This window comes from Amphiprion ocellaris, chromosome 19 (assembly GCF_022539595.1).
Source record: "Amphiprion ocellaris isolate individual 3 ecotype Okinawa chromosome 19, ASM2253959v1, whole genome shotgun sequence".
NCBI classification, from domain to species: Eukaryota; Metazoa; Chordata; class Actinopteri; family Pomacentridae; genus Amphiprion; species Amphiprion ocellaris.
In genome coordinates, this window is record NC_072784.1 from 659,567 (window position 1) to 672,976 (window position 13,410).

The window sequence follows — 13,410 nt, forward strand, 5'->3', positions numbered from 1 at the left end:
TGCGGTGGTGTTTGGTGTTCTGATGCTCTGAGCTCATTCCCTCTAAAGGGACTGTGAGGTTTCTATTGGTGTTTCTGTGATTCCCATCATTGTTTTCTGCTCACATTAATAGACGGCCACGACTGAGCATGCTCCGTGTTCATGTAGGGAGGCAGATGGCAGGAGAGGGTGGCCGGGCCCTCAGGGGCCGAGAAGGAGGGATGATGGGGCTGTTTCCTAGGAGACGGGAACGAGGGGTGCAGGGGCTGTTCCCTAGGTGACGACGAGCCAATCCCGATAGCGCCGAGCGTCCGAGGTGGGCTGGCAGCTGGTGACAGATACGTGCACACGTCCTGGAAACGCACACACACACACACACACACAGTCAATACAAAGAACCCAGCTCTGGATCCACAGGAGGAGAACAAACATCACCTCTTCGTCGTCAGACGACTGTGGGGGTGTCACCAGTGGGGTGGGCTCCGGGGGGTCATCAAGGCGACAAAAGTGGTGAACCTGGATGGAGGAAATACTGCAGTTACAAACTAAGGATAATAATAATTTAAAAAACTCCAGAAAATGGCATCTCTACTTTTTTAGCGAGCATGACATAGGAGGTGGAATATTAAAGGTCAGCACTGATTACTGTGGAGTATTTACTGAGAGAAAAACTATTTAAATCAGTTAGTTTTTTAGCAGTCAGGTGCCCGTATGAACACTGAAGCAGCTTTTTCTTGCTGTAATCATTCATCCTCCTCACAGCCCCTACAGAGATCCCTCATTAAAACATTTCAGTGCATTCATTTCCAGTCTTTATGCCACTTATTTGGAGTTGGGTCTGCTGCCCGTCTGCTGCCGGTCAGACGTGCCTGAAACCCTCCTGAGGAAGAGCTTTCCTCATCAGATGAACCACCTCAGCTGGTTATTCTTTTCAACATGAAGGAGCAGCAGTTCTACTCCATAGATGTCTGAGCTCTTCACCTTCTCATCCAACGCCAGCAATGAGTTCAGATACTCAGAGGGGAAGTTAATAAATTCATATATATATATATATATATATATATATATATATATATATATATATATATATAGATATATAGATAGATAGATAGATAGATAGATAGATAGATAGATAGATAGATAGATAGATAGATAGATAGATAGATAGATAGATAGATAGATAGATAGATATGACATGAATCTGTCCTCAAAAGGTTCACTTGAACGTCTTTTTAGCACCAGTTGGATATTCGTACAGGGTGCAGATGTTTGGAGCTAGATTGCTCTTGGGGATCTTGAGCTGCTTTGGAAAACTTGACCTGTTTGCTTCAGTTTTCACTCTTGGAGCTTCTGATGAGATGCTGAACATCTCACCTCACAATCTGTCTGTGTTTGAGATGAGATTTGCTAATTATCATTTCCCAGAGACTTTCTCATCAGATCCACCAGAATGAGTCCAGTAATCCTCTGTGTCTCACCTCGGCAGCCAGAGGGAAGCTGAGGTCCAGAGCGTGGTGATGAGGGCTGCTGCTCAGGCTGCTGCCGCCTCCCCTCTCTCCTCCCCCTCCTCCCCCTCTCTCCCCTCCAGCTCCGTGGGCCGACGCCGGTCTGACCAGGCCCACCAGGGAGGCCCTCAGCTGAGGCTTGTTCTGGCTGTAAGTCTCCCCGAGGAGAGGCCTGGGCTTGGGGAGGGTGGAAACCGGGTCCCTCAGCAGGCGAGCCGGGGGCCTCTGGACGGCTGAGGGGTCGGTGACCTGGGGACAGAAAGGTGAGAAGGTCACATTAACCTTTATGTTGTTTTAAAGTTTGAAAATGTGGAAAAAATATATATTTTCATAGTGAAACTTCTGATGTCCACATTTTCAACATTTTTGGGAAATCTTTGAACATTTTTTTGGTGGAAACAAAGAAATGTTAAAAATGTTTCTTAAGAACATTCACATAAAAATCAACCAAAATCCAGCAAATTGATTTTTATGTGAATGTTATTAAAGAAAATACAAGTTTTACTGATATATATGGAATCACTTTAGATATTTTTAGGATTTTTTTGGAAGATTTTTACTCATTTTTTGAAAATATTTACAGGAATTTTCTTGGACAGCCAACATCCAATCAGAGGGTGGGTTTGACTTCAGAAGATGTGCAGCCTCACCTCCGAGTAACTACGGCGACCCTGGAACTTAGCCCGAAGACGACTGCTGGTTGGCTGATGGGAGTAGGAGACGGGTCCATCGCTAGGAGACAGAGGGGGTGAGGGGGTGGGGAGGAGCCTGTCGGGGGAGAGTGAGGAGCGCTGGGGGGAGGTGGGGGAGAGACGCTGAGGAACCATGGGAGGACGAGAGACTGGAGGAGGAAACAGGAAACAGAATGAGGCTTCGTCTCTGGGTTCTTCTCAGATCATCAGAGGTCTTTATTTCTGCTTGACTGTCTCTGATTGGCTTGAAGCTTTTTATTATAAGTTATGGAAATGGTGTCTAGCTTTTATTTTAATACCTCATTAGATGCTGTTGTTCAAACATTAATTCAAATTTCAATGTGCAAAAAAACATGCTGAAACTGGGTCAACATGCAACTCTCTAAAAAAAAAGTAATTTCAGATAGTATTTGGTATGTCAAGCTAAAAATTCACTAATATCTTTATAAATACTTATATTTCATGCACTAAAATTTTTAGGCAAATCAGAGAGGATGAGCAGAAGTTGTTGTAAAAGTTTGATGATCTGAGATGGAAGGACCCCACAGAAATACAAGTTCATCCACTACTTCCAACCAATCAGAATCCAGAAGGTAAAATATGATGTACAGTCTCTTAATAATACTTCCTGCAAAGTAACACGACTCTACGCTGCATCTTTTCTATTGCGCTCAAATATATGGTGGTGTTTAGTTTAGAGAATTTCAAGTGTCAAGTAAATCTTCAGACTACAGACTGTATGTAAGAGGTTGATAAAGCAACCTTGACGCTACCCACTGGTTAGCGGACAACTGTTTTCCAGTCTTAAGTTTAAAATTTGGCCATCCCCATCTTGGTCTTTTGATATAAACATAACAACTGAATGGTGGATCTGCCTCTATGCATGACTTTATCATCTATTTTCCTCCAAACAAGACCATAATTTACAAAACAAACACCATGCTGTATTCAGTAAGTCTTAAATTTAGCAATTAAGACTATAAACTCATTGGGAAAATGTTTCCTGATGTGACAAACAAGTGAGAATAGGCTCCTTGTTCCATACCCTTCTATACAATCTGACTTATTTTTGCAACCAATGGAGTCGCCTCCTGCTAGCCATCAGAGAGAATGCAGGTTTAAGTCATGACTTCACTGGCTAAATCTATCTTTTACATACAGTTTATATGCACATAGAATCTTGGAGAGCGTTGATGAGCTGACCTTCAGAGTCACACTGCAATTTGCGTACTGGGATCTGTGACTTCGTTTATTGCTCATGATTATAAAATCTAGCCATAAAAGTTGCACTAAATTATTTGTTAACAAACTAGCTAGTGTAATAGGAGGACATAAGCGATACAAAATACACTAACATGCCCTTATCAGAGGTCTAGTAGACATTTATCATATAACAGCAGTCTATCTGACGGTTCTCCTACCTCCATGGTGTGACCTACCAGGTTCCTGTGAAACGTGACGTAGAAGGTCACCCTGTTTAGCAGCCAGACCTCGAACACGACCCAGCTCCTCGGTCAGCTCAGTGTAGGCCAACGCCAGGTTCACCCTGCAGAGAATGAGGCATAGAACGTATAAATGTGTAGAACGTGTGTAAATATGTAGACCGGTTTTTAAATGTTCCGGGTGTGAAGCGACACTCACTGCTCATCGCCGGCTTTCTTTATCCATTCCACGTCGCAGTGCTCACAGTGTGGAGACAAGTCCTGGGACTGACGGAGACAGAGCCGTGGTTAGGAACAGCTGATCAGAGCCGTGGTTAGGAACAGCTGATCAGAGCGTGGTTAGGAACAGCTGATCTGAGCGTGGTTAGGAACAGCTGATCTGAGCGTGGTTAGGAACAGCTGATCTGAGCGTGGTTAGGAACAGCTGATCAGAGCCGTGGTTAGGAACAGCTGATCTGAGCTGTGGTTAGGAACAGCTGATCAGAGCGTGGTTAGGAACAGCTGATCAGAGCGTGGTTAGGAACAGCTGATCTGAGCTGTGGTTAGGAACAGCTGATCAGAGCGTGGTTAGGAACAGCTGATCAGAGCGTGGTTAGGAACAGCTGATCTGAGCTGTGGTTAGGAACAGCTGATCAGAGCCGTGGTTAGGAACAGCTGATCAGAGCGTGGTTAGGAACAGCTGATCTGAGCTGTGGTTAGGAACAGCTGATCAGAGCGTGGTTAGGAACAGCTGATCAGAGCGTGGTTAGGAACAGCTGATCAGAGCCGTGGTTAGGAACAGCTGATCTGAGCGTGGTTAGGAACAGCTGATCTAGGACAGCTTTACTGCCTTTATTTCTCCACGTCATCAAGTTCTGCATAATCTCCTCAGTATTCAAACTGCTTTTGTTTATTCAGCTGCTGATTTCATCTTTGTGCAGCAGTGACCCCAACATGTTTAGGTTAGCATGTTTTAGCACACATACAGCCTATTAGCTACTCTGTTACCATGACAACTGAACAGCTACCAGATGCTAATGACAGCACTGGGAAAAGCCTTTTTTTTCTTTCAAGTAAAAATCTATGGCTTGGAAAAATGTAAAATGAACCTAAATGTTAGTAAAAAGCCTCTTGTTTGTATAAAGGAGCTCCAAAATGCAACTAAAAGTCCTGAATGATGAAGTGACAGATGTGTAGTTTCACTGTTAATGAATATTTTCCACAGCATCTCATCAGTGTACTTTCTTACCATAAGTAAATAGAGCATTTATTTAGGACTATTTCAGCGGCAGATTAATCTACATTTGGTGCTCTACTGAGTATTTGGGGCAGCAGGACGGTGAATGTAGGGACTGGCAGGGAATGTTCCTCCAACTAGTGCAGCAGTGTGACTCAGTGGTGACTTTTAAATAGTTTTTGGATGACTTAGAGCTCAGAGGAATAACATATATCAGCCTGTGGGGACACATTTGATAAGAAGACAAATAGTCATCACTCTTTAACTGTACTGAAGGAAATTAATTACACAAGGATGTTAATGGAACCACCAATAGCAGCAAATGTCATGAAACAAACCACAGGAAAGCTGGAACAGATTATCTATTGTTGAGTAATCCATAGAAACAAACAGTGGTGTCCCAGAGTCCACATGTCTGTCGCTGCAGCCAGGTGAGAACATGAACTACTGGATGGAGGTTCCTCTTCAGCAGCAGCAGACCCACCTGTCTCTGCATCCTGCAGCAGACCCACCTGTCTCTATGTGTCCTGCAGCAGACCCACCCGTCTCTGCGTCCTGCAGCAGACCCACCTGTCTCTGCATGTCCTGCAGCAGACCCACCTGTCTCTGCATCCAGCAGCAGACCCACCTGTCTCTGCATCCTGCAGCAGACCCACCTGTCTCTGCATCAACCAGCAGACCCACCTGTCTCTGCATCCTGCAGCAGATCCACCCGTCTCTGCATGTCCTGCAGCAGACCCACCTGTCTCTGCGTCCTGCAGCAGACCCACCCGTCTCTGCATCCTGCAGCAGACCCACCCGTCTCTGTGCGTCCTGCAGCAGACCCACCTGTCTCTGCGTCCTGCAGCAGACCCACCCGTCTCTGCGTCCTGCAGCAGACCCACCCGTCTCTGCATCCTGCAGCAGACCCACCCGTCTCTGTGCGTCCTGCAGCAGACCCACCTGTCTCTGCGTCCTGCAGCAGACCCACCCGTCTTTGCATCCTGCAGCAGATCCACCCGTCTCTGCGTCCTGCAGCAGACCCACCCGTCTCTGCATCCTGCAGCAGACCCACCCGTCTCTGTGCGTCCTGCAGCAGACCCACCTGTCTCTGCGTCCTGCAGCAGACCCACCTGTCTCTGCGTCCTGCAGCAGACCCACCCGTCTCTGTGCGTCCTGCAGCAGACCCACCTGTCTCTGCATCCTGCAGCAGACCCACCCGTCTCTGTGCGTCCTGCAGCAGACCCACCTGTCTCTGCGTCCTGCAGCAGACCCACCCGTCTTTGCGTCCTGCAGCAGATCCACCCGTCTCTGCGTCCTGCAGCAGACCCACCCGTCTCTGCGTCCTGCAGCAGACCCACCTGTCTCTGTGCGTCCTGCAGCTGTTCCACCTCCTGCTGCAGCCTCTGGAGCTCGGCCCTCAGCTCCTTCTCCCTCTGACAGGCCCCCTCGGCCTGGTGTCGGGCCCCCTCCAGCTCGGCCTCCAGACGCTGCAGCTTCAGGTCCGACAGGGCGTCCAGACTCCGGGAGCTCTGCAGCGTCGGCCCACGGCCCTCTGAGAGAAAAAAAAAAAGACGAATAATGGCTTGACCTATTTATTCTCTCTGCTGAAGTCACTTCTTTACAGTAATATCCATTAAATGAGGGATATACTGAATCCCTTATTGATCAGTATCGTCTTTTCTCATGGTTGTAGTTTGAGTGACTTGAATGTTCATTTGTAGGAGCATCAATTAGCTACAAAAATGTTGAAATTAAGTGTTTTTTAATTGACTATTAGTTAAACCTGTCCTGTCAATTTTTCAATCCTGGCTCAGTCAGGCTGGTAAAGGATTGTTCCGCTCAGAGAAACTTCGAGATGCTCGGTGTATCACGAAATTGGAAGTTGGTTTCTCTTTTTTAACTTTCTCAAAAACAAAAACTCCAACAGCAAAAAAGTGAGACTGAGCAAGACCACAGAGATTCTCAGATCTTGAATTCTAAATGCTTTGAGCATCACAAATGTAAGTCTGTTGTACTACAAACCTACAAATCATAAAAAAACTAGATAGAAATGCTGAAAAAATGGTAATTTTAGTCATAATTTGGTTGAAAAGGCCCTTAAAATGACCCAGAAGAAGAGAAACTGCTGTATTTTAGAGGGAAAATGTTCAGGTCTCACAATATATTCATTTGTGTTGTGAGGAAATAATTCATGCTGTTATTATTGTTGACAAAATCCTTATATTAGTTGAATTTATTAGCTCAGGACTCATTTGATATTTCCAACAACAGTGTCTTCATTGTTCTGTAACCTTAAACTAGCATTGGAGAATGTTGTAGTTGAGTGTGGAACAGCTGGATGGAGAGACAGGACCTTTAAATCTGAAGTTATGGTCAGTTTCTGGCCCAAGTGAAGGAGTCCAGACACCTCAGTGTTTCCTCTACCAAAAAATATAGTTTCCTTGTCTGAAAAAAAATCCCCCAAATTTCTGAAAATTTGCAAAACCTTCAGGAAGAAAATTCCAATAATTCCTTAAAAGTTTCCTTTAATTTTATTTTTAAAAAAATCCCCCAAATTTGGCAAGAAATTTCTTGTAAATATTTTCAAAAAATGAGCAAAAATCTTCCCAAAAAATCCTGAAAATATTTAAAGTGATTCCATATATATCAGTAAAACTTCTAATATTTTCTTTAAGAACATTCACATAAAAATCAACCAAAATCCAGTGAAATTCGCTGGATTTTGGTTGATTTTTATGTGAATGTTCTTAAGAAACATTTTTAACATTTCTTTTTTTTCCACCAAAAAATGTTCAAAGATTTCCCAAAAATGTTGAAAATGTGGACATCAGAAGTTTCACTGTGAAAATAATTTTCTTCTCATTAATATTAGCATGTAGAAGTTCATCTTGTTTTCTCCCACTGACAGGCTGCAAGCAGTTTCTGCAGAAAGAGATTCTTTACAAGGGTTTTGATAAGCAGGAAAACAAGATCTAAAAATAATTTACTGCATGCGTTTGTATATTGCATTTTTTAAGGGCAAAAGTGTTGCATAAATGCATTCAAAGCATTTTAAGGAACCTGTATTAGCTTCTGATAAATGCCTAATTATTGCCACTACTCCTTTATTTACTGTAATACTCCCCCTACTACTCCTTTATTTCCAGTAATCCCCTACTACTCCTTTATTTACTGTAATACTCCCCCTACTGCTCCTTTATTTACTGTAATACTCCCCCTACTACTCCTTTATTTCCAGTAATACTCCCCTTACTACTCCTTTATTTACTGTAATACTCCCCCTACTACTCCTTTATTTCCAGTAATACTCCCCTTACTACTCCTTTATTTACTGTAATACTCCCCCTACTACTCCTTTATTTCCAGTAATACTCCCCTTACTACTCCTTTATTTACTGTAATACTCCCCTTACTACTCCTTTATTTACTGTAATACTCCCCTTACTACTCCTTTATTTACTGTAATACTCCCCCTACTACTCCTTTATTTACTGTAATACTCCCCCTACTACTCCTTTATTTCCAGTAATACTCCCCCTACTACTCCTTTATTTACTGTAATACTCCCCCTACTACTCCTTTATTTCCAGTAATACTCCCCTTACTACTCCTTTATTTACTGTAATACTCCCCCTACTACTCCTTTATTTCCAGTAATCCCCCTACTACTCCCTCTACTGCTCTGATCCAACAGAACCCACCTCTGGGAACATCCAGGCTGGCGTGGAGCTGTGACTGAAGTGAGTCTTTGCTGCGTAGCTGAGCACTGATCTTCTGGAGGGAACTTTCTCTCTGCCGGAGAGCCGACTCCAGGCCCCGGATCCTCTCCACATGCTGCTCCGCCAGAGTGGTCTGAAAACAAACACAGGGAGGCTGAAACCGACACTAAAACGCTGCAGCATTAAATATTTACTGCAATAAAAACACTTCTGTGTTTGCGTGCCGGTGCATGCATTCACCATCTTGTCCAGGTCTCTCTGGACGTTGCTTTTCTCCAAGTGAATCTTCTCGTACGCCTGGATGACTTCCTCCAGCCTCTCCTCTCTCTCCTTACTCTTCTGGAGCTGAAACAAACAACGGGAATCTTTCTTTTGCCTGTTTGGATTTTTTTCAGACAAAGAAACAATTTTTTGGTGCCCATAAATGAGGACAGCAGGAGGGTTAATACATCTCAAATTAGGAGGTTACATGAAAGCAAAAATCTATTTTTGAGTGAAAAACAGTTTTTGTTTTTTTAAGCATATCTGGCTTATTTTAAGACACCTAAGCTTGACAATCCTGGTAAAATAGAGCTTAAAATAAGTTTTCCCAACTAATTTTAATCATATCTTATTTCAAGAAATCTTACCAAAACATTTTGCACTTGTTCTATTGGCAGATTTTTTTTTTTTGCTTATTTCAAGGTAAAAGTTCCTTGAAATAAGTTTTTTTTTCCTTGTTTTGAGAGGAGCATTTTTCCAGTGCATTAATCCAGCTTGTTCTTTGGAACAGAAAACGATGGTTGTAGTGTCAGCGACTAGATGAGCTGCTACTCAACAATGTTCCTACAACCAACAGAAATGATGAACAAAACAGAGAAAATACGAAGCAGTAGACCAGGACTGTCCTTTATGTGATGCCTGCTAATAATTACCTGCAGGTCTGTGCAGGAGTTGTTACTAAAAATACTGGGAGGCCGGAGGAGCCGGAGTCTGTCAGTGATGGATTTAACTGCAGATAGAACCACGGTGGTAAATGAGAGAGCAGCAGAATGTCTTCCTGATCACCCAAAGACCTCTTCATGAACAGAAAAAGAGGCCAAACTGAAACATGCAAACCACCAGTAAGCCACAGATACAGGATGGCCAGGTTTAGGTATTTAAAAGAGCTGCAGAATTCTGTAAAAATGTCACATGAACCCTAGAAAACCAAGATGAACCTGCATCTGGTTTTGGCTGTGAATTTTTCTGTGATTTTTTTCCTCTTTGTTTCCTATATCTCTCTGTTTGTAGGTTTCATGTTCTTTTCAGTTGCTTCCTGTTTTATTTTGAAATTGCCTTTCCTTGTGTGTTGTTTGTGTTTTTACTTCTTTTTCCCTCCCTTCTGATTGCTGGGATCTGTTTCACCTGTGTCTGGTGAATCACCTGTATCTTGTCTTATTATCTGGCTGTGTATAGCTTTGTGTTGTCCTTTCTTCTCTGCCAGTTTGTCCTGTTTGCCTCTCTTGTCTAATGTTCTGTGTCTTGTTGGCTTCCTGTTTTGCTTCTCTCTTGTTTTCTTTTGATTTCAGTGGGTTTTTAGATTGAGTTTTGTTGGATCGTCTTCTTTGTTTTTTGAATATATTTTTGCCTAAATTACCAACCACCCGTTTGTGCATTCACCTGTATAGTGAACTGATAAGTTCCTCTTTTACAGTTTGTTTTTGTTGGCAACCTCCTGTCTCTCTCCTGATAAACTCTATCAGAGTGATGCAAGAGTAAAGTATGGAGGACTAAAAGAACTGCACAATGTCCACAGTACAGTCTGTGAAACATGGTGGTGGTTGAGTTAATTTATCTTCACTTCATCGTACAGCACAAACATGCTGCTAAAGAAATTAAAGAGCTATTCAAAGCTAAAAACTACGACTTGTGTGGTCTGACCAGCTGCCGAAGAACAGAACTTTGTGACACAACACACACAGAGGGAGTGTGACTTCGTTTTCGGTTACTCCACTATTTCTTAGCCGAGCAGATATTTATCTGCTGCTATATTAATGCTATGATTATATTCAATATCTTGCATATTGCACCTTAAGTAGAAAGTTAGTGCCATCGACTGTTATCAATGCCAAACCAACTATTAAAATTCATGGAAATTGATTCGTAATTTGTTTTGCAGATTTTCTTAAAAATTTGCAACTTGAAGATTTAAATTTCACTGCAAACAACTAGAGCTGCAGTGATTAGACAATTAATCAGTAAACTGACAGAAAATGAAAAGGACACTTTTGATGACAGCATTTTTACTTCTTATCTTATTTAGCAGGGATACGACATGCAGTAAAGGGCTGCCTGAGCAGGAATCGAACCTGTGAACCACTGCGGCTTGCATTAGCACCCATGTGGTACATGTCCTCAGTACTCCGGTACCAGCTCATTCTGAAAATGATGAACACTGGCTGCTTCAGTTTCTTAAACTATGAGGATTTCATGCTTTCCTTGATACTAAACTGAATCCTTTTAGTTTTTAAAATGTGTTCAGCCAAAATGCAACGCCTAAAGATGCCTCATTTCACTTCATGATTAAAAGCAATCATGTCACTGGATTTTCTTGCATTCATTTCTGGTATTCATTGGCAGACCAGGATACAGCTGTAGGTTAAAGGTTGGTATGTGGTTTATGCAGGTTGGAGACACTCAGGCCTTGTCCACACGTAGCTGGGTATCTCACAAAACGAAGATATTTTTCTATTTACGTCATCAAAAACGATTCTTTTTAAAAACTCCGACCAAAGTGAAGATTTGCGAATTCTCCGTTTTATGCGTCTGCATGTGGACATCAGTAACCGGGGTTTTGCGTTTCGAAACGTCACCACCTGCGACAAAATATGTTCTTACATCACATATGCGACCTGTGTTTACATTGGGTAACAGTATGGATGCTCTCACAAGGTTTTGGACGCTGTTTCTTGTACAGGCGCTTTTTACTTGCTTGTTTTTACAAGCCCAGATACTGCTCCACATTCAACAACACAGGCGAAGGACGACGTTAAGGACGGTTATTCTCCACCACCTTGCTAGGATTTGGGGAACTACTGCCACCTAAAGGTCCAGCATGCTTATGAATGTGCTTAAAAACGTACTTATGTGGTTAGGTGTGGATGAAGTTTTTTTCTAAAAACGAGGTGGTGTGTACGTAAGTTTTTTTCTAGACGGAGGGGGCAGGATATTCGGTTTTACAAAAACCCTGCTACGTGTGGACAAGGCCTTAGAATCACATCACGCAGTCTTCTGGTACCACAGCAGTAAAAACACTGGAAGACTGGTTAAAAAAAACATGAACTTGTTGGACTGATGTTTCCTCTCACCCAGCGTGCATATATGAATGGGTGAATGTTTGTAAAAATGAACAACTGAAAGAGCACAAGAGAGAGGAAAAAGACAGACATTTTTGTGGTTCTTATTTTGGTGAAAATGAAAAAAAAACCTGCTGTGAACAAAAGTTTACGTCCACTTGTAAAGACCTAGTAAATCATGGCAGTCTTGAGTCTTACCTTTGAATTTTCTATGATGGAATCATTGGAACTTATGCATCTTTGTCAGAATAAACAATCATGCATTTTAGTTGTGTCATGGACAAAACAGCTCAGCACTAAGTATGGAGTCCTTGGTATTAAAGGTCTCATCTTCTCTCTGTTTATTTTCAAATAATGGATTGCACAGATGATTTTGGGATCTACAGCTCCTTTCAAATGGATCCAAGTGATTTTCAGTTCTTAGCTGAGCTCCTCAGACTTTCCTAGTGTAGTGTGTAGTTCAGTGTGTTTGCCACAGCCTTCTAGATCACCAAAACTGATCATTTAAATTAAGCCTTTATTTGTCACAAATACATTTACAGTACTGTGAAATGTTTTTCGCCTCTCCCAGTCGGGGTCAGAGCACAGGGTCAGCCATAGTACAGCCCTCCTAGAGCAGGAAGGGTTAAGGGCTTTGCTCAAGGGCCAGACAGTGGCCACATCAGGGTTTGAACCTCTGACCTTCTGATCAGTAGTCCAGAAACGAAACCGTTGCACGACCACAGCACAGTGTATTTAAACTGTTGTTCACAACTGTACAATTCTCAGGAACACTCAGATCAACTATTACATAAACTGCACTACAAATAAGTTGGCAACCAAACCTGACTGTCTAAAGCCACTCAACTAAGAGGCTGTGAAATCCTGAGTAAGATATGGCTTCAGATGCAGCTTTTTACTTGGAACTGCTGCCTACCCTTTTATTACCACCTGACAGGTGTTGCAGCTTCAGTTTGGAGGACAGGATGAATCTAGGAATGAAAAAAACCTCTCAACTGTCACTCAGCCGGTGGTATTCATGTAAGTACTACCTCCTGAGTGAGGGAGTTGATCCTCTGCTGCAGGTTGGTGGTCTCTGACTGGATCACACTGGTGTCCTTGATGATGGGTTCACAGGAACAACACAAGATCCTCTCCTCTCCGAACTCACTGATCATAGGAAACTGAGGGGGAAGAGAGGAGAAAGACCTTCTAGAAAATAATACATGTTCAGGTTACCAAAGTCACTATTATATACGTGTGTGTGTGTGTGTGTGTGTGTGTGTGTTCGTGTGTGTGTTCGTGTGTGTTCGTGTGTGTGTGCTGCTCTCCACCTTGACCTCGTAGTGTTTGAGCTTCCTCTTAATGCTGCTATTCTCTCTCTCCAGACTGGCTAGCCGGGTCTTGATGTCATGATAGGCGGCGGCCAGAGCCAATCCGGACGCCGGGTACATGTCGTCCGGCAGCCGATTGGCCGTCCAGCTGATCCCAGACACCCCCACATCATCCCTGAGCCCCTCTCCTCCCCCGAGCAGCCCCAGCTCTCCTCGGCCGAACAGATCCATCATCAGTTAGCTGC

The 13,410-nt window shown here is 43.2% G+C and overlaps 1 protein-coding gene across 2 annotated transcripts in view; it reads right to left on the bottom strand.

Annotated features, from left to right (window-relative positions):
* Positions 1–13,410, bottom strand: part of LOC111562452 (TANK-binding kinase 1-binding protein 1-like) — a 37,710-nt gene that overhangs the window by 6,271 nt on the left and 18,029 nt on the right. Inside the window, exons 2-12 of one of the 2 annotated variants that reach the window (XM_035943851.2) lie at positions 13,172–13,406; positions 12,884–13,015; positions 8,776–8,880; positions 8,518–8,668; positions 6,175–6,368; positions 3,818–3,885; positions 3,616–3,722; positions 2,135–2,325; positions 1,458–1,733; positions 415–495; positions 105–332 (exon numbers count right to left, since the gene is read on the bottom strand). In XM_035943851.2, coding sequence (XP_035799744.1) covers positions 105–332; positions 415–495; positions 1,458–1,733; positions 2,135–2,325; positions 3,616–3,722; positions 3,818–3,885; positions 6,175–6,368; positions 8,518–8,668; positions 8,776–8,880; positions 12,884–13,015; positions 13,172–13,399 — 1,761 coding nt within the window. In that variant the 5' untranslated portion in view covers positions 13,400–13,406. Of the gene's footprint in view, positions 1–104; positions 333–414; positions 496–1,457; positions 1,734–2,134; positions 2,326–3,615; positions 3,723–3,817; positions 3,886–6,174; positions 6,369–8,517; positions 8,669–8,775; positions 8,881–12,883; positions 13,016–13,165; positions 13,407–13,410 lie in introns of both variants that reach the window. The other variant, XM_023260971.3, reaches the window with a different exon arrangement.